We start from the raw sequence: 15,566 nt of genomic DNA, 5'->3' as shown, positions 1-15,566 counted from the left end.
CATTTCTATAAATAGCATTTGTTGCTAGTTATCTTTCCAGTTACCTCTGTATTTCTATTAATTTGTCCAGTTGAAAGAGGAGAGGCCAAAAGTGCCTTGGTGGTGATGGGAAAATTCTTGTTTCAGAGGCTAGGTTTATTTGTCAGGATGAATTTTCTCCAGACAGATTTATAGCAACATTGGACATAGTAGTAGTAGAGAGAAAATAATCATTGTTTTCTATCTTCGTTTAATGTTACAATGCCTGCAGTGTCTATGGGAGCAGAGTCCACTGTAGTAGCTGAAAGCTTTCAAGACACGTCAATTTAGAATTTACACTTCTATTTTTCTGCCTGGGGTTACAAGGGACGTCTAAGATTACTATAGCTAAAAGAGCTTAGAGACAAGGGGTGGGATTTTCAAAAGTACTCAGCATTGGCCTAATTCTGCTCCTGTTGAAATTAGTGACATCTAATTCGTGACTCCCATTGACATCTGTTGGAGCAGTTAGGCCAACACTGAGTGCTTTTGAAAACTGAACCCAAAAATTTGGTGTAAAATTTTTTCCAGTTTGATTGCTTCATGCATTTGACCACATTCAGCATATAGTCAGTGTCCCCAGTTGTTTGTGAATGCCTTTTGCACAGCAAGAGGGAAAAGACAAATATTTTTTATAAGTACGAAAGTGTGATTGTAAAATCACAAAAAATGGCAAGATTAAGGGGCAAGGGCAGTATCTAAAACTACATTTAATTGATATTGTTGCAATTAGCTTGATTTCAAGTGTCCCTCTAACTTTAGCTTTTACAATTTTCCTTTTTTATTTGTTTGGTTCTTAACTGACCTTTCTTTCTGACAAGTAGCCCCTGGAAATGGGTGGGAGTGATATGACACAAAATAAAATGTGTGTAACTAATTCAAAGGGCCTTTTTTCACTATTTTGGCAGCTTATGATGTAGTATAATGAAATCCCTGCTGAGTTGCCATATAATATAGCTAATGGCCACTGTCCATACATCTGTTTTGTGCATCCAGCGCCCCAGATATCTCTCAGATAAAACATTTGGATTTAAAATGTGTGTAGAGAAAGGTAAGGCTATGAATTTTTAGGATCACTGGAGATAGTATCCTCCTTTTCAGCATTTCTCCACGCTGTATACACAATGCAACAAAAATATAGCCAGTGTACGCTTTATAGATCTTGTGGGGCTGTTTTTTGCCTGCTATAGCAACACATTCATTCTTTGTTATCCTTATCATTATTTCCAGCATTGCCTTCTGTGTGGGAGGTACATTCAAAACACTACAGAAGGACAATCCTTGATCCAAGGAGCTCACAATTCAGGGAACATCCCTTTTTTGTCACTTGCTGCTTACTCAGAATGCACAAGCATTTTTGCTCATTAGTTTGAGCAAAGACAATTTTAAAACAGCATTCAAAACCCTTTCATCATACATAGTTAAATCCCACTGGTAAAGTCCTGGTAAAACCACTGCTGATCCCATATTTTTTTGCTTTTCTTTTTAGTTTTAGAGCCCCTCTAGTTTTATATTTCATAGTACTGCTGTAGGGTGCTTTTCTTGCTTTTGTTTGTACTTTCTAATATTTTAAATACTACACGGTAATTCACTTTGTACAGCATCCTGCATGTCTTAACAAAGTGTGTTTAAAATAGTATAGTTATCACATATTCTCCATCCCATGGCAACACGGCAATATAGGCATACAAAAATCTATCAGAGAAAATTAGAAATCTATTAGAAATCTATCAGAGAAAATGAGCCTCCCAGATGTTGTCCTGCTAAGATGCAGTAGGATGAGATCTGAGGAGAGAAAACACAACAGGAGGAAGAGAATGGCTGTAGAACACTCAGTGATTTAAACGTACTTCCTCCCCTTCATATGTGTCCTCCTCTATCCTCTTCAAAATATTGCAGCAGGCCAAACTATCTGAACTACCAAACTACCACTTTACTACGTCTCTGCCAAATAGTCCTCAAGTTCAGGACATAGTGTTGCCAACCCATTCTGTGTCCAGTTCTTGTCCATTATCTTAAAAGTTTTAAATTTATTTCCTGTAATGTGCACATTTTTAGATCCAGTCTTTCTGTTTCAGGGCTCTACTGTGGCTAGAGAAGCCAGTGACAAAGAAAAGGTATGGTGAATTTGCATTTCTTGTCCAGTTACCTAGCTGCTAACCAATTTTAGGACGAGTATGATTGGTGCTCTTGTGCACCTAACCTTTCTTTCCCTTCTGTTGTTCTACTGCTCTTTCCTCCTCTTTTCTCAACTCTGTTTCATCTACTGAAGCCATACAAACAGTTCAGTGTTCTGTGGTGAGATTATGACATCAGAGGTAAGTGAACTAACCCACCTACTCTTCTCCACCTATCCTCCCTTTTTCCTCTCCTTTTCCCAGCTCCTTCTGTTCCTGCCATGTGAAAAGCTTATTGTTGTGACTGTGGTATCAGAAAGTTTTCTCTTGCTTCTTCCCCTGTCTTTTTCTTGCCACTTTTCATGCTGTAGCCTTATGGATAATCCATTTGATGGAAATGACATCCTTTCTCGTGTGACTGTAACATTAAGAGACTAAATGTGGGCACCTCAGCATTACAAGTAAAGCCTGTATTTCTGTGTTCAAGGTGGATAACTGTGATCCTATGACAGACTTGTATGCATATACAATTATAGCCGTTACCCACAGGACAGGTTCCCACTCATTTTTTTGTGGGTACAAGTTAGGCATCAGCTACTGAAAAAGTTTCTCTAAAAGTAAGATCTCCACCTTCTATTCTCTCTCCCCATCAGTGTCTTCTCAATTCATTTGGGCACTTCAGTCTTATTGGTTTTAAAATAAACTTAATTCATATCTTTTTTAAATTACAAAACAAATTTTTGATCCACATTTTGTTAATGGTTTCACATCTATAATCAAATGCCTTGATTGAATAGAATAGAATAGATATAGGCGCAATTGCTGCAGGTATATACAGGAAACTGAATATTGTGCTATATATTATCTATGACCTAGTAAATTGATTCCTAGCCATTTGAATTTCAAAATACTGGAAAAGATTAAGAATACAATCTGCTTATTTTCTTGTTTTCATACTTAAGCTCTAAACTTCCCCTTCCCCCAGTTGTAAGGAATTCCTGAATTATATCATTGTGTGGGATCACATAGCAGCATGGGGTCAAAGACCTTGTTTTTCTTTGTCCCAGGACCCACTTAGGTATTTTGTTTAAATGGAGCATTAGTTACAGTGTCCTCTCTGGGCTTTGGAGCCCTCCTGTGTAAATCACACTGACAGCACTGATGAGTTGGAGACAGACATGATCAGCTGCTGTAGCGGTGAAAGCTACTAATGGCATGTCATGACTCAAATAGGGGCTTTTGTTTTAGACCCATGAGAAACTCCCTGCTAAGTATTATTTTTCTCTTCCTTCCAAGAGGAAATGACTGGACAGTTCAGATCCTCATGCATTTTCTTTCAGCATCATCCATCTAGCAGCTCCCAAATGTGAATTGGAATGATCATGACAGCCAATATCTGCATTTATCTCTCTTCTGCAGGAGATCGCTCAAGACCACAGCTTGAACTATCTTCATTTTTCTGGTCTATTTTTATTTTTATAGCACAACCACTCGTGTTTTCAAACCTGAGTGATTAACCCTCCGCTGTTTTGGAATGGCAGCTAGTGCACATTGAAGACATCTGCTGTCAGCACTGTGATAATTTAATATAAATGCAAAAAAACACAACATCCCAGCGTGTTAAAATAACACCTGAGATAATATAAAATCAGACAATATCAAGGATATTCAGATTTCAGTGGAGTCTGAGTGCCCTCATGTTGTAGAGAGTCTTATTCCCCCATGTGATGTATACTATATCCTGTTGGTACAAATACAGTTAGTATCTGTTAGGACTCTCAAAAACACTAAGCATTGACCTCACTCTGCTCCCACTGAAGTCCATGGTAATTGATATTAATGGGAGTGGAATTAGACCAATGCTGAGCACTTTCAAAAATCCCGCCCATAATCCTTATTTTAATGTAGGGTGAAATCCTGGCCCCATTGAAGTTTGTCGTAAAACTCTCATTGATTTCAGTAACACTAGGATTTCACCATTGATTTCTAATAGTTTTTCCTTCTTTGATGATAACCTGAAAAATACAAATAAAAATGCTGCCCAAAAAACCTGCAGTTACCATTTGAATGGCTGAAATGGTATTTTTGGAAAACACAAAAGGAAATTTGATTTGTCGATTTATAGATCAAAGCAGGCCTCGTGTTTCAGCCAATTCAGTGGGTGTTGTGAGCAGAGAGCACCTGCAGCATCAGGGCCTGAGACCAAATATTCTGCAGCTACAACACCCTCAAAGGCAATGTGATGCACTGATAAAATGTCAGATTAGCACTCTGTGTACATTTTAAAAAATAATTGGCATGGCTCAGGCAGAATCCAAGCTTCGCAGAAAGAACAGCATTTCTTAAACTTTTTTTTAAAATGGATCCAAGTTTTGCAAACTATTCTGATCAATGGGAAAATTCTGTTACCCTTTTTTCTATGAACACCAGAGTCTGCCTGAGCTGTATCAATTAAAAGGGCCAGGAGAGTATACTGCAATCTTCTATTGATCTTTACCATAGATTCTTATAGGATCCAATCACTGTGGTATCTAAATGACAGTATCTTCTGCTTCATGCATTAACGTCCTGCAGTGTTTTAACCCAAAGTAATTTTAGTCATACTTGAAGGTTACTATTTAAAGAGCAATCTTTTAAATCTCTGTGTTTTACACAAAATATTTGTGCTGTATCTTTAAGTAGAGTAGTAGAATCTGGATTATATGTGGGTGAACCCCACGTGTGTATGGAACCCAGCAGGATTATAAGGTTGACCTATGTGGATATTATTGCAGGATCAAAGCCTGGGTGTAGTATAAAGATTATATTGGCATGAGTTTGTGAAGGCTACATTACTCATGAGTGAAAAATGCAAACATTACACAACATTACTTATTTTCTGTTTTGCCACAAAATAGAAGGTATGTTAGAAAAATTGTAATGATGCTGAGTGGGGAAGAAAACAAATGTTTGGTGATGTCAGATGCTTCTTCAAGAGAGTTTAACTAAAAATGATACCTTTTTAAAAACTAAATTTACATCCACATTTTCAAAGGTTGCATCTTCGGTGGGAGCAGAGTCTCAAACCACTCTTGAAAAATGTAGAAGTGTCTGAAAAATTATAGTTTAAAAATAAAAGTGAGCCATTTTTAGTTAGTTCTCATGGAAGCCTCTGACATCACCAAAATGTGTCGCCCTCTCCTGTTAAGTATCTTTAAAGAAGTTGCTTAACTGATTCAACCAAAAAATAAAAGTATCTCACACCCTTATCTGGTGTGCTAACTTATTTGTCAAGTTTTATCCTGATGCTAATTAAAATCACCTTCTGCAGTAATAAAGCCCTGAAACTACATTCAGAATGAAAGACTCACAATTAATAATGTATTTTTAATCCATCCATAGGTATTGTATCTGAGGAACAGGGAAGTATTAGAGAGAGGCAAGAGTTTTTTATGATGAAGACTTAGGACAAAGAAATCAGGCCTTGCTACAGATTTATTATGTGATCTTTAGGAAACTAAAATTTTCAAATGTTGATGACTAAAAATAGGCTCCTAAATTCACATTTGAGGCACTCAAATGAGGAGTCTGATTTTGAGAGTTGCTGAGTACTAACAGCTCCAATTGAAATAATTTCAAATGCAATTTCAATGGGAACTCTAGGTCAACATCATTCAGAACTGGGTGTGTTCAGCACCTCTGAAAATCAGGAGAGCTAGATCTTACTGGGGATTCAAAATTTTAGACATCCTACCTCAAAAATGTTGACCAAAATGGTGGTGATGCTCAATATCTTTTTCTGTACATCTTTCTTCAGCAATTACAATGCCTTAAGTAAGAGGTAATTTTATGCCAAGAACTTTAATGCACCAGGAAATTAATAAATCAGTAAGAAAAGCATATTCAATCTCTGCCTCTGTCTCTGATTTTCTACTATAAAATAGTCATCATGAGTCAAAAATTATTTTTTTCTGGAAGAGGGGCCAACTGGAATGACTAATTTTTGAGAATTTTATTGTTCTGCACCATTCTCAATTTTTCTTTCATTTGACTTGTCACACCTGTTTAATCTCCTGATATGTTAATGATAAGCTCTGAAGTTGTCATTTTAAATATTTTGGTGATCCAATCCCACCCCTTAGATTTCACCTTGACACACAATTCTTGTGATTTATATTAGGAGACATATTTTAACAATAACATCATTGCTTTCATGGCAACAGGTATCATAACATACATTTATAGATGTCTTGAATTTTTAAAGAACAGTACATTTCAATAGTTGTCAGATTCTGACAGCTGCTTCTTTACTTTTTTATTCCTTAATTCGTCCTTTTTTTAATAGAGGGCATTTCCTATTCATGCCTTGAACAGTTTTGCCCTCTCTAAGTGAGAAAGGGATAATGTGGAACTCCCTGGTGGTCTCTCTTTTTCACAGCTGTGCTGCACTTCCAGTATGACATTAAATTAGTAATTATAGCTGAGTGTAGTTCTTCTGGCAGTCTGAGCACACTGCCAGCAAGTGAGCGGCTCAGCAGGGAATTTGGAGAAGAAAAAGAAAACATAACTGGACTGTCTTTTTTTTTCCTAAGGAGGTTGAAGTGATTATCTTAACATCCTATGTTCCATTCTTGCTAGACAACCTTCAAACAATATTAGAACTAGAGGTTAATATGCATTTTTATGCTTAATCTTCTAAAATCACTGTATCACTGCTTGAACTAATATATACTTTTATTCATAATACAGTAACTAGATCATGAAAGCATAAATGTACTAATTAAAATGACTATGGGTTTGCTTTAACCTAAACTTTTCCATTGATGCTGGTTTTGAAAAAAACAAAGGTGCTGTTGGCAGTTGTGGATGTTTCTCAGCTATTATTACTGTTGACAGTTCTAACTCAGTACACAAAAGATCTGGTGATTCTCGGGGAATTGTACATGGCACCCATGCACAAGCAATTCTCTGAGGCTGGGCACTTTACCTATGACAATTTGAGGGTTACATGAGAATTAATGTCTCGGTATTACAGTTAAGTTATTACATCTAGAAATACCTTCTGTACCTGCTTTCCAGCATTTCTTTTGCACCCTTTAAATTACAGCATATTATAATTAATTACTATTTTTATCTGGTTCCTGAGGCCACAGTTATAAATGAGGTAGGAGGGATTGTAATATCAGATCATTTTAGCACAATAGCTCAGCAATAACTCTTCAATTAAAGGGTATTTTTGTCTTTTGCGGTCAGTAGATGAATAGTTAAAGGGAGGTTTCAGAGTAACAGCCGTGTTAGTCTGTATTCGCAAAAAGAAAAGGAGTACTTGTGGCACCTTAGAGACTAACCAATTTATTTTAGCATGAGCTTTCGTGAGCTACAGCTCACTTTGAGCTGTAGCTCACGAAAGCTCATGCTAAAATAAATTGGTTAGTCTCTAAGGTGCCACAAGTACTCCTTTTTTTTTTTAGTTAAAGGGACTTCATCAAGTTCCAAAATTTGACCTACTTTTTCATTATTTCAATTCAAAGTCTTTGTAATTCCATAGTAACATTACTTATTTCATCTGAGGATTTCAAAGTGCTTTACAGACATTAATTAAGCCTCTCAACATACCTCTGAAGTATGTCTTAGACCCATTTTATAGATGGGTACCAAACTGAGGCACAGTAAGGTTGTAATTTGCCCAGGGTCACACAGCAAAGCAGTGGCAAAGTTACAATTAAAATGAGTCCCATTCCCCTACTCCAAAAACTAGATTACACTATCCTATGATTCTTTACAAAGCAAATTATTTTAAAAGCTTTTTGCTTAGACAGTTTTTTTTAAAGACTATGCTGGGAGCCCAGCACTCATTTTGTGTGTGTGTGTGTACATGTACCTGTGCACAAAATGAAGGGACAAAATAGCAAGAAAAATCAAGTCCAATATCAAGAAACTGTTTTCTTAAGTAAAAAATGACTAAAAAAATTTGAATTATATCTTGATTATAAAATGTAGAAAAGGAAAAGAAAAACTAGAAATTGCTATTATGACAATTACGTATCCATGCCACTGCACTTCAGTCATTTGTTTAAAAAAGTAAAAAATAGTAAAGGGAGACTATATAGAGCAAAGATTTGAAGTAAGTCTGGATATGCAGAATCTCCGGAACTATGCCTTCATTTTCATACCACAAAAGAGGTAGTGCTTATTTTTAAAACACCAGATGATTGTAAAGATGAAAATCCCAGGTAATTAAATGGTTACTCGTGGCTTCAGAAATTCTGAAGTAATTAGAATGTAGTATATGATTTACTAAATCTAATACCTGTAAAATGTTCTAATGACTAATTCTTTGAATTAAAAATGAATAACCTCAGAGCCTGATCCAGCTAAGACTTATGGACCTACTTGACTTTATGCATTGTGGGACTTCAGTGGGACTAATCACAGTAAAGTTAAACAAGTTAAACTTGCCTACATTATGTCAATCCAAAGTAAACTGCATATGGCTGGCAATCCTGCCCAAAAACTTGGTAGTGCTATGTCTTGGAGCCCCATCTTTCCCACCATTGGCCCCACCTGTGAGAGCCCTGCTTTTGCAGTGTTTGTGCCAGGAGAATTCTCCCCTATCCAGATCCAGGGATTCTCCTGTCCTTTTACGCTGCCACAGCTGCTTCCAGGGGCCAGGCTGTGCAGAAAGAATCTTTCCTGTTAATTTTAGCAGCATTTTTTCAGGAAAAAAGTGTCCCTATCTAGCAATTTAGTTGGAGAATTCTCTGCACTTTGAAGTCTTTAAACCATGGTTTGAGGACTTCAATAGCTCAGACATAGGTGAGAGGTTTATTATCGCAGGAGTGGGTGGGTGAGATTCTGTGGCCTGTGTTGTGCAGGAGGTCAGACTAGATGATCATAATGGTCCCTTCTGGCCTTAATATCTATGAATTTATTAATTTGATGTTATTTTTTCCCCAGGGGTGTAAAATTACTGACACCCATATTGATTTAAAAATTAAATTTAATATAAAATGGAATCAAACAGGTGTTCTTTGAGTGCTGGTCCTTATCTGTATTTCACTATGGGGTATGCATGCTCTCCATGCACACAGAGTCAGACATTCTTGCAAGCAGTGTCCATTGGTCCATGCATACGCCCTTGCCCTCCTTGCATTTCCAGCCGAGGGCATAAAGGGCGGAGGAAATCGGCCAGCTTTCCAGTTACTGCTTATTGCTGCATGGCTTGGATCAGAACCTCCAGTGTCTGTAGCTGTCCTTTGGTTTCCTTGAATCTATAAATATTTCAAAGATTGCCGTTAATGCATTTTGTTTATAGTTCTTCATAGTTAATAGTTCTTCTTTGAGGCGTGTCTCTGTGGGTGCTCCACTTCAGGTGAATGTCCGCCCCTGCACCTTTGATCAGAGAGTTTCAGCAGCAGTGCTCATCTGGGTTGTGCATGCACGATCCCTGTCTCACGCTGTTGTCAGCACCTATTTAGCATGTATGACCTGACCCCTCTCAGTTCCTTCTCAACTGTCCTTGGCCTGAGACAGAGCTCCAAGCAGTGCAAAAACAGATACTTTCTAAGTGCTTAGAATAATTTCTTAGAATAGTTTTAGTAGATTAGTTATGGTTACTTTCCCTTTCTTTCCCCGTTTATTTTCTGTTAGAAAAAAATTCTTTTTATACCTCTGTTTTTGCCTGTTAGAATAGTTATCATTCACCCATATGGTTGAACCGCCATAGTTCCAGTATGCCCGCTTCACCGGGCTTCCAGTGTTGCCATTCCTGCTGGGAGGCAATGCTGATGTTAAACAGACACTCTCAATGTGTCCACTGCTTAGGTGAGAGAAACATACCTCAGAAGTGTTCTCACTACAGCAACCTAAAAGCTCGAGCCAGAAGGGACAGAGAGTTGCATCTGAAACCTATTTTCATGGAGAAATCTCTGCGCCCAGCATCTGATCCTGGCCAGGAGACCATTCCCATTCTAGTTTCCCATTCAAACTACTACACATTAGGCTCCGCTGTGCGAACTAAATCTTTACACAGGATGGGCACCCATTCCTGGTATGGTCACCCTTGTCTATCACCACCTATGCCCTTTCCCACGCAGTGGCCTTACTGGGACCCCCTGGGCAGCATACAGGGGACAATACCCTAGGCCCTTTAATTCCTACAGGGAGAGGATCAGGTCTTCCCCACCATGCTCAGTGGCAGCACCATCAGAGCCCCCTGAGGAGAACTTTGAGGTACATGAGGAAGCCTTGGAACAGGAGACGATGGCCCCCAGCCAACATTTCCTCTTCTCCCCGAATGAGACCGTAATGCCTCCAGTGCCCAGAGCTGCTGCTCATTTCAAACACTTCCAGGAGCTGTTCAAGAGAATCACAGATTCCCTAGAGAGCCCTATAGAAGACATCCCAGAGTCACAACGTAAACTACTAGGTATTCTACATACCTCATCTGCTTCAAAAATAGCACTTCCTGTAAACGACGTGCTGATGGAACCAGTCAAAGACGTAAGGCAGACCCCGGCAACTATACTCCTCATCTGTAAGAGAGTGGATAAAAAGTACTGTGTCCCCTCAAAGGGAATGAACTTTTTATTTTCTCACCCAGCACCAAACTTTCTCGTTGTTGATGCAGTCAGTCAGCATGGTAAACAACATCGTTTCTGATCCACGCCATATGACAAAGAATGGAAGTGACTCGACCTTTTTGGCCACAAGGCCTACTCAGAAGCAACTCTGCAATTCTGGATTTCCAATTACGCTGCGTTGATGGCTAAATATGACCACTCAGATTATTCTAAATTCATGGACTTTATTGATTACGTCCCAGAAGACAAAAGGGAACAATTCAAAACCATCATGTCTGAGGGTCATCTTCTTGCCAGAACAACCTTACAGGCATCCTTAAATGCAGCAGACATGGCTGCTTGCTCCACCGCCACTGTTCTAGTTGTGCGCTAAGCATCATGGTTCCACCTCTCTGGCTTCCCCAGGGAGGTGCAATCTATGATGGAGGACCTCCCCTTTGAGCTGTTCGCCACAAAGAGGGATGAGACCCTCCACACCTGGAGGGAATCTTGGGCAACCCTTTGTACTTTGGGTATATATACACCTGCAACGAGAAGAGAACAGGATAGATACTGTTCTTCCCAGGGCACAATATCTTCCCCCTACACACAGCTGAGGCAATATGATACACAATGGCAGAGGCAGAGATCTCCAAGGCATCAACCACCTCCACCTCAGTTGTCTGTGTCCCAATAACCCTCAGCAAAACAACAATTTTGAGGGTTTGGTCGAAGGCCCAAACAACTTCCCTCCATCTCAAAGAACCTCAGTTACTGCACAGGGTGAGTAACGTCTCTTTTTAGCAGTTTTTTCTAGTTATATTCCCTGCCCTAGGGAATTCCCTTACCCTTATCTTCCCCCCTCCCCACACACACACATACCCTGTTATGGGTACTGGACTATGCCCAGAACTCTAGGTTTCAAAAATTGTGTGTCCTGCCCCCATTCCTTCTCAGTCTGTGACAACCATCAGCACTGTAGCTTAGAAAGCACCTAATGGAGAAGGCCATGAAGTCGGAGTCACGCCCAGGGACCCCGCACAGTACATCAGCATGAAGCGATACAGCATGCACCTACCACCACAAGGTCCGACTCTGGTGTAAGGGAGTCCATACCCACAAACCCCCCATCAGGGTCTCGTTGGGAAGGCAGAGAACACTCTCACAAGCATAAAAGCAGGTCTCCCTTTAAGTCTGCTTTGAAAATGACTGATACAGCTCTGCCTTAATTAAAAACACCTGCTCATTCAACCCATAGGACTTAGGATATACTAAGTCCCAGGGCCATGACTCTTGAGCCTATAAAACTAGGGCTCTATCTGCCAGTTCCACTGGTACTGTCCAAATCAAAAAGTCGGGGATCTGTCGGTTCCAGCACAATCAAAATTTGAACCGATGGTGGTACCGTCAGTGTCTCATGCACCAGCCACACATCTTCTCTCCTCCAGTCCCTTCAGCATGAACAGGAGTTCAGATACTTATGCTACACAGGAAGACATCCTGCCTCTTCCTGAGCCTCAGTTTCCCCCATCATCAGGACTTTCTTTCACTACAGAGATTTTGACACCCCATGGGATGTTACCTGTGACAGAAGCCTAGCCCCTCTTCCATCTACCACTGAACCTTTCCTCCATCGGAACCATCATACCACCATTGGATCCAGACCCTTTTTTCTCTTTCTTAGGAGAATTCAAACCGCCATCATCTCCGCCTCCAAGAAATGTTAGTCCACACAGGAGATCGAGCCTCTTAATACCAACTTCCACCTCAATATTTATCTCAGGACTAGTGGTACAGCATGTTTCGCAGACCTCCACAACGCGCTCCTGACCCTGCTTACTGACCATACTGGGGAACATGGGACCCCTATGCCAGGTATAAAGGGACTGCTAGGGAGTCACTCCATTTCCCTCTGAGAGAGCTGTCAGAATTTCCTCCTGACCTCATGGAAGAGGAGGACTACGAACTGGTTTTGCCAGTACCGACAAGATAGTCTTCATCTCCTGATGAACCAGTCACCCTGACGACCATAAACAATTTCAAGATGTATTGCTCAGGGTGCCAGAGGAACTCCAGATCTCCCTAGAGGAGATCCAGGCCCCTCAATCCTGCAGTCCACTGGGTCCAGTCAAATAGCACTTCCAGTTAATGAAGCTATTCTAGAATCTGCTAGAGTGAGTGGCATACACATGTGCCCTTACCCCCAGGAGGGCAAAGAAATGCTACTGCATTTCAGCCAAGGGAATGGAATTTCTCTCAAACCACCCTGTGCTGAACTCTGGTCATCTTGGCTGTCATGAGACAGATCTAGACAAGTCTCCTAAATCCATTCCTTCTGACAAGGAAGACTTATTAGGAAGAAAGGTCTTCACATCTAACTGTCTTCAGTTTTGTATAGTGAATTGTCAAGTGCTGTTGGCGAAGTACAACTATCTAAACTATTTCAAATTCACAGACTTTGTAGACAAGCTACCACAGCAGGATAGAGCTTACTTCCAGACTCTTATTCAAGAGGACAAGCTGGTGCCCAGAACTACATCAATCAGTGATTGATGCATCAGATACATCATCTAAGGCAGCAGCAATGGCCACTGGGTCATGGCTACATGGGATTTCCCAAAGAGGTCCAAAATAGGAGGACTTGCCCTTCAGTGAAACCCATCTTTTCAGTGAGAAGATAGATGAGTCGTTAGATACTTTAAAGGACTCCAGGACCACCTTCCACTCACTGGGAATATGTACACTTGTCCCAACGAGGAAATATCACAGGTAGCCTTACAAACCTAGACTGGCGACTACAGTTTTATCACCAACAATCTTACGATCTTCCTCATAAGAGACAAAGTGTAGAGAAGCATAATTTCTCTCCACCTCCCATGTCCTCAGCCCATCTCAAGTCCAACCCCTGGCTAAAAGATATTTTTAATAGAAGTTTGAGACGTGAAAACCAGTGATGGTGCCATCTCTATCCGATCACCACATACACTTCAGGCGTTGTTTACACTCTGTTTCCACAACTAAATTTCTGTACAGTGTGATGGGGTTCCCAGGGTGCAACCTGAACTGTGGGATCCTGAGCCCTCCAAAACCGACCAACCTAGGTTGCCTATCACACTGATGCTGATGTCAAGCTACAAACCTCTGGCAGGTACTTCACTTACAGCAACATCTACAGGCAGGGACACACCGAACTGAGTTACATGAATGACCTCCTAGCCTCTCATGAACCAACAATAGAGAAGCTCCAGCCAATTCACTCCAGCTCCCCAGTCTTGCACCCCAGAACTGTACCAACTTACATTATTCAAGACTCCCTTGGGCAGTGCAAGTTTATTAAGTAGATTGCCACGCCCCCAATGTGGAGTGGACACACACTAACCTATGTAAACTGAGCTGAGATTTCCCAAGCACTTCAACCAAAACACTGTTTTAGGTAAAATATAAAACAGATTTATTAAATACAGAAAAATAGATTTTAAGTGTTTATAAATGGTAAGCATAAATGTCAGAGATAGTTACTTAAGAAAATGAAAAGTAAACATGCATTCTAAATCCTAAACTTGTAGTCTAAGTAAGAGTTGAATCAAACAATGTCTTACCCTGACGGATGGTACATTGCATACATGCTCTCTCTGAGGTCTCTGGGGTGGCTGCTGGAAGAGTGCATTCCCTTTAATGGCCATCAGCACATGTGTGGCTGGTCCTTTGTTGCAGCTGAAATGTTGCCTGTGGGCATCCTCAACCTCACAAATTATTTCAGTAACACATATAGCAGTGCTTCATAATGTCATCATATAATAGCATATACAATACAACAGGATATTAGTGTTCAACAGATCAAGACTTTTAAAATGATACCTTACAAGGCATACTTTGTACAAAACATATCATAATTATATGACAGTGGTGAATATGTGGGTTTCAGGGTACTATTTTGAAGTTCAATATGCCCCACAGAGGGTATCCGATATCATCTAATCTGGCCATGTGATCGAGTTTCTTTCCCTACCTCCTCCATAACCCCATCCCGGTCCCTTTTCAGGGACCATCTTTTTGAAGGGATTCACAGGCAGGAAGTGGAATCCATCCTCCAGTGAGAAGCTATAAAGCAAGTACCTGTGCAATACCAAGGAAAATTTTTTTTACTCAAGATACTTCCTAGTCCTGAAAAAGTAAGGCGATTGGAGACCTAGTCTCAATCTCTGCAATCTCCAACACTTCTATTTGCAGGCTAAAATTTTGCATGGTCACTCTGGCATCAATAATCCCATCCTTGGAAAAGGACATTTGGTTTACAGCTCTCGATATGAAGCACACTTACTTTCATGGATATTCACCCCTCCCACAGGCATTTTCTCAGATTCATGGCCACTTCGAATACAGGGTGCTCCCAGTTGGCCTTGCCCAGGGTCTTTACCAAGGTCCTTCTGGTAGTAACAACTCATTTCAGGCGGAATGGCTTCACCGTCTTCTCCTATCTCAACAAATGGCTTCTCATTGCAACGACACATTAAGAAGCATGTGTGTCAACCTCACTAATGCTTCAGCTACTTTCCTCTCTGTGTCAGTGTGAACTTGGAAAAGTCTATCCTCACTCTATGCAGACTATAGAGTGCATCCTCACTCTGATGCAGACTATAGACTTCATAGGCACCACCCTACATTCAGTCACAACAAAAAATGACCTGATAGACCAAGTTATGCGCAACCCTCAAGCTTCAGTCAGAACTTGTCTTTCCTTCCTGGGGCACATGGCTTCATGCACTTACATTACCCTTTCACCAGATGCCACCTTTGTTACCTTCAGGCATGGATCTAAACAGCATACTCACCAACCAAAAAAGCATGAATACCATAGGGACAGTTCCTTCTTGAGTAACATCTCTAATAC

The 15,566-nt window shown here is 40.4% G+C and overlaps 1 protein-coding gene across 3 annotated transcripts in view; it reads left to right on the top strand.

The window, feature by feature from the left end:
* PIP4K2A (phosphatidylinositol-5-phosphate 4-kinase type 2 alpha) overlaps positions 1-15,566 on the top strand; it is a 196,047-nt gene that overhangs the window by 156,636 nt on the left and 23,845 nt on the right. For all 3 annotated transcript variants that reach the window (XM_077808210.1, XM_077808209.1, XM_077808211.1), the window contains one exon: positions 2,097-2,135. In XM_077808210.1, coding sequence (XP_077664336.1) covers positions 2,097-2,135 — 39 coding nt within the window. The remainder of the gene's footprint in view (positions 1-2,096; positions 2,136-15,566) is intronic.

The sequence above is a fragment of the Eretmochelys imbricata genome, chromosome 2, assembly GCF_965152235.1.
Source record: "Eretmochelys imbricata isolate rEreImb1 chromosome 2, rEreImb1.hap1, whole genome shotgun sequence".
In the NCBI taxonomy this organism is placed as follows: Eukaryota; Metazoa; Chordata; order Testudines; family Cheloniidae; genus Eretmochelys; species Eretmochelys imbricata.
The sequence above is the reverse complement of the archived record's forward strand: the minus strand, read 5'-3'. Positions and strand labels throughout refer to the sequence as shown.